Source organism: Juglans microcarpa x Juglans regia, chromosome 5S (genome assembly GCF_004785595.1).
Source record: "Juglans microcarpa x Juglans regia isolate MS1-56 chromosome 5S, Jm3101_v1.0, whole genome shotgun sequence".
NCBI lineage: Eukaryota > Viridiplantae > Streptophyta > Magnoliopsida > Fagales > Juglandaceae > Juglans > Juglans microcarpa x Juglans regia.
The window spans coordinates 686247-692246 of record NC_054603.1 but is presented as its reverse complement, the minus strand read 5'-3'; the positions used below and the strand labels follow the sequence as shown (position 1 = coordinate 692246).

General features: G+C 35.3%; 1 protein-coding gene across 1 annotated transcript; it reads left to right on the top strand.

Moving 5' to 3' along the window:
* The first annotated feature begins 1445 nt into the window (after positions 1-1445).
* Positions 1446-3435, top strand: LOC121268577 (cytochrome P450 94C1-like). The gene has a single exon (XM_041172904.1). The coding sequence runs from the start codon at positions 1564-1566 to the stop codon at positions 3070-3072; it is 1509 nt and encodes a 502-aa protein (XP_041028838.1). The 5' UTR covers positions 1446-1563; the 3' UTR covers positions 3073-3435.
* The last annotated feature ends 2565 nt before the right edge of the window (positions 3436-6000 follow it).

Genomic DNA, 6000 nt, shown 5'->3' with positions numbered 1-6000 from the left:
TTCGTTCCTCTACTGAGGCCTAGTATAAAGCTGTTGCAAATACAGCTTGTGAGGTCTTGTGGTTACAATCTCTTTTGAAAGAACTTGGTATTTTTCTTTCGGATCCCCCAACATTATGGTGTGACAACTTGGGGGCCACTTATCTATCTATGAATCCTGTTATGCATTCTCGAACTAAACATGTTGAACTTGACTATCACTTTATTCGTGAAAGAGTGACTGCCAAAACTCTCAAAGTCTCCTTTATTTCTAGCAAGGATCAGCTTGCTGATATTCTCACAAAACCACTTTCAACGACTCGGTTCAATCTACTGCGATCAAGTCTCACCATTGCCATGGTACCGCTTGAAGAATAATGCAGAGCATGAAAACACACAAATACCCGAAGGCTCTAGAAGCAGTGACACGGTACAACAGAAAGGGAAAGGCACAATGAAATTCTCTGGATCACTCTTGTAACAAATTCTGTTATGAAATATTCTCTAGCCGGAATAATTCTCTGACATGTAATAAGTCTCTATAAATATGCCGCAATACTTTGTGATTTGGAATGTACAAAAACTGACCTCAAAAGGTCTCAATGAAAATAACTCTGTATGATGAGGAATTTCTTCATGTAGTAGGCATGCGTTTGTTTTCTTCACGTTAACAAAAATAAATTACAACATTTGCTATCTTAAAAAGAGTACCATGCAGGTGGTGAAGTAGTTAGAATATTGTATTTACATGTATAGATTTTAACGAATATAATATTAGAATTGGAGGAATTCGTAATACCATCTCTCATTTTTGTTCTAATTAATATTTCTAACAATTTTTTAAAACTAATGAAAATAATAATTCTTCAATTTTTGATCTATGTAATTAGTATGGATATATAGTCATAGTTTACAGAATTGATAATATTAGAATTGTATCGACAAAATATCCGTTTACGTTTACTAATATATATATGCACCCAATTTCTGTGGTATAAGGAAGAGACAAACTGGTACGGATAAGATCAACCAAATCACGTTGTCATTCTTCCCAAATTACATTATGTGACGCAGAAGTGGCATCTAGTAATAAAACAATATTATTAATATATCCGCTTCATTTTATTTATTCATTTTGAGTGCTCATATATTTATTTTATTTTTAAAATTTATTTATTTATTTATTAATTAAGAAAATATTTAATGTATCTTTTAGTTTTTAAAAATATTAAAAAAATAAAAAATAAAATAAAATTTATACTAATAGACACACCTCACAGCAGGACGGCACAGTAATACTACTCGAGAAATAATTGAATCTGTTCTTTTGCGCACGGGTTTTACTTGCTCTTATATTATTATTATTATTATTTTCTATTTTCTAGTTTTACATGATGGCCACTGCAAACGAAAAAATATATATATACCGCTGATCAACTCAATCACTTCTCCGACAATATATAATTATAGCGTCCAATACATAAACCTCCCGTCCGTCTTTTGTCTCTCTCGGTATAATTTATTCTCTCTCCTTCCCCCGTTACTTTGTTTTTTTTTTTCCTTCGTTTTTTTTTTCCTTCTGTTGATGGATCTTGAAGTTGAAGCTTCCTGGTTTTCGCAGTTTCTTCAACCCCGCTATTGTTTTCTTGTATTCTCTTTCGTAATATGCAATTCTCTCCTGCTCTACCTGGTTAGACTAAAGCCTTGGTGCAACTGTGAGATTTGTCATAGTTATCTCACGTCGAATTGGTCCAAACAATTTGATAATCTTTGTGATTGGTACGCTCATCTTCTGAAAAACTCTCCTAGTAAAACCATCCACATACATGTTCTCCGAAACACGATCACTGCTAACCCCGATAATGTCGAGTATATGCTCAGAACAAGATTTGAGAATTACCCAAAAGGCAAACCTTTCTCCACGATCTTGGGTGACTTTCTGGGTCGAGGTATATTCAACGTGGACGGGGACCTATGGAGTTTCCAGAGAAAGATGGCGAATCTAGAGCTCAACAAGTCCTCCATAGTATCGTATGCATTCAATATTTTCAATTGCGAGATTAAAAGCCGACTTGTCCCTCTTTTATACTTGGTTGCAGGCAAAAAGGATGGAGTTTTGGATTTACAAGACGTGTTTCGAAGATTCTCCTTTGATTGCATATGCCAATTCTCATTTGGGTTGGACCCTAGCTGCCTCGAGTTGTCACTACCCATGTCTGAATTCGCTGTTTCCTTTGACCTTGCATCAAAATTGTCTGCTGAGAGAGCCATGTCTGTGTCCCCGATTTTATGGAAGATCAAACGGAAGCTCAATATAGGCAGTGAGAAGAAATTAAGAGAAGCTGTTAGAGTGATCAACATCTTGGCACAGGAGGTCATAAGGCAGAAGCGGACACTGGGATTTTCCAATCATAAAGATCTTTTGTCCCGGTTCATGGGCGCTGTAAATGATGAACCATATCTGAGAGACATCGTCATAAGCTTCCTCTTAGCTGGCCGTGACACTGTTGCATCAGCCTTGACTAGCTTCTTCTGGCTATTGGCAAACCACCCGCACGTGGAGTCAGAAATCCGGCTCGAGGCAGACCGAGTCATCGGAGCAAACCAGGAGCTCAAAAGCTTCCAACAGCTGCGAGAGCTCCATTATTTACAAGCTGCAGTTTATGAGAGTATGAGACTCTATCCTCCGATACAATACGATTCAAAGTTTTGTCAAGAGGATGATGTCCTTCCTGATGGGACGTATGTGAGGGGAGGCACTAGGGTTACTTACCATCCCTACGCAATGGGTCGGATTGAAGAAATCTGGGGTCCAGATTGTTTAGAATTCAGGCCAGAAAGGTGGTTGAAGGATGGTGTATTCTTTCCAGCAAACCCTTTTAAGTACCCAGTTTTCCAAGCTGGAGTTAGGGTCTGTTTGGGCAAAGAAATGGCTCTGGTGGAGCTAAAATGTCTCGCTCTTTCATTGGTTAGGAGATTCCACATCGACTTGGCGACACCGGGCCGCTCTCCCCTGTTCTCTCCCGGGCTCACCTCCTCTTTTAGAGGCGGACTACCGGTCTTGGTACGGGAAAGATCAGAAACACCTTTATAATTCACAAATATATCTATCTGTATTAAGTTTTATTCCTGAAGATTGAAAATATTGTGTGTAGCTGAGCAACAATGAAGTATCAGGTTTTAGTGTATGAGAGAAATGTGACGTGGGATTTTATGGTCAAGTTCATGGGCTACATATATCAAGTACCAGAAACACGTCTGCAGGTTGGAGTCGGCCGGACTTTTATCTTGTTGTACCGTATGATTGTGTAGCTGGTGTTTCTTGACAGTGCAGGTAGAGATATATAAGACATTCCTTCATGGAATCTTTTAGACGTTCTGCCAATTTTAGTGCACTTCATAAGCTCCAAAATTTGACTTATTAGGTTGCGAGGAATATGAATATATATAAATTAATATATAAAGCGTGTACTCGATCGTGTGATTCTTGTGTATATGTATGTGCGTGTGTATATATTACTTAGCTGAGTTTGGTTTAGCTTTAGACTTTTTTTAATATTTAAATACTCAACTTTTAAGTTATTAAATTAATTTCAATTCAAAAATTCTTTACACGTAAAATTTACAGGACCACAACCTTTTTCAACTCACTTCTTTACACACGTGATCCATAATCTTTTTTAACTTCTTCTAAATACATTTAAATTCATCTTAATATACAAACACATTTAAACTCATCTTAGGTGAGCTCCACATAACTCACTACACTATCTCAACTCATTACTATTCATAGAGAACTTAACTTAACTCAACTCAGTTTAACATCCAAACGCATCATTAATTGTTGTTTGGAACTTTAATCTTGGATTATGTTTACTGCAACCCCACTAATGAATACCGAAGACCCTAGGTTTGTGAGATGAGAATTTTTTATTTTAGATGAAAGTTTAAAATATTATTATTGTTTTAAAATTTAAAAAAATTGAATTGAGATTTAAAATAATTGAATTGTTTATTATATTTTGTGTGAGAGTTTAAAAAAATTGTAATGATAAGATAAAATGAGATGAAAATTTTGTATCTTTATCTCATGCTCCACACACGTGTTACAATGAGATTATTATCTGGGAATATATAATATGCGCACGTATCTGGCATGTAGAACGACTACATGCATGCTGCCAGTTACAGCTAGCTTTTGGCATTTCACCAAACAATTAAAATTCGAATTAGCCTCCGCATGCTAGCCATATATTGATTATAATTTGGTAACTCTAGAATTTAAAATAAATATGGATAGAAGTTACTGTTAAGAATAACCATTTTGTATATTAATGTGGCATCATCTAGACCACACATATCTTAAATATAAAATAAAAAAATAAAAAATTAAAAGCAGTCATGTAATGAGTGTAAAATATATACTGTTATAATAATTTCTCTCTAATATTACTCCAGAATTTATCATTGAAACTTAAGTGAAGTCGGTACTAATCCCTGGCCAGAACAAAACAGTTTGATTATAATCTATTAGAAGTTTTGTACGTTGTAAAGTTGTAATTAATTGGATGCTACACGGAAACAGATCCTCTAACTACATGATGATGATCATGATACAATAATGGCCCATGCATGCATAAATGTACGTGACATGACCAGGTATCCAACTCCTATCATCACTAGCCTCTCATTTTCGGGAGACCTGCCACTAATTAATTAGAGTACTAGTGTGCCGGCCTCATGATTACAGAGGACAAATATTCCTGAATCCCGGCCACTCATCAGATCACATCTTTGTTTTGTAGGATACGCGACTTTAGCATTCAACTGAGAATTGTTGATCTAATCGGACCAGAGGTTCATGATCAAGTCGTCATCAATCCTTTTTGGAGATGTGAAATGATTTTAATATACATACATACATATATATATATATATATATATATTAAGAAGATGAGAGTATATCAATTCTAATTTATAATAGAAAAAAAATCAACCGAACGCCTGATGATTACAAATAATAAAAAAATATATTCAAATTCAGGTATTAAAAAAATACAAGACCCAAAGTAAAATCACAAAACATTATATAAAATATTAAATGCAAAATTTTAATAAATAAAAAACCAAAATAAGATAACATACCTGCATGAAAATCAAGATAAAGAAAACTTGTAGCATACCTTTATTGATAGCGAATTAAAAGGAAACATGTGGATCCATGCGAATAGCTCTCATAATGTTTTTGGAAAGATTATTTTTATTATTAAATAAGAAGGCCATACCTTTAGTGCCCATTTTGGCTAATTTGTAAGCAATGTGATTTGTATCCCTAAAAGTAAGATGTAGCCTCACCACCCTCCATTGAGCTGTCAATCATGCCTCGTTTCAGTACCTCTAACTCTTTCAAGGAACTTACCCATCTTTTTCCGACCAATTAACCACAAGTTTTGAATCAGATTCAACCTCAATGTGGGTTATATTCATCTGAGCACATAATCTGAGACCATCTGAGAAGGCTTTGATCTTAGCAACACTGTTGAAATTTATACCATAAAACCTAACAAAAGCAAAGATCATTTTGCCATCCGCATCTCGAAGAATACTACCACCTCCGCTTCTGCCTGGATTACCAAGATTGCTTCCATCAACATTAAGTTTCACAAAACCATGTGTTCGGCGCATCCACTTCAAACCCTGAATATTCTTTCTCTGTACAAGCGTCTTCATTAGACCTAGTTGCTATAAAATCACATCATCTGAGCATTTAATGAATGACTTATTCTTTTTTTGTGTGGATAATTTGAGCCAACAAATTCTTGACTTTATTAAACACTTGCTCTCTTGTTTCAACAATCTCTTCCATTTGAGCTTCAGTACATCTATATAACCATAGGAACCAATTGATTAAAGATGAAAGAATGCCAATTACTACATTGATATGTGAGACTGCCTGAGCCTTGGATATCTATTGATGAATTTTACCACCCTATGTACAAGTTGGCCCAAATTTTAGACCCAA

Bases quoted from the DNA above. Each gene is read 5' to 3' on its own strand.
- LOC121268577 (XM_041172904.1), top strand. From the start codon at position 1,564: ATGGATCTTGAAGTTGAAGCTTCCTGGTTTTCGCAGTTTCTTCAACCC.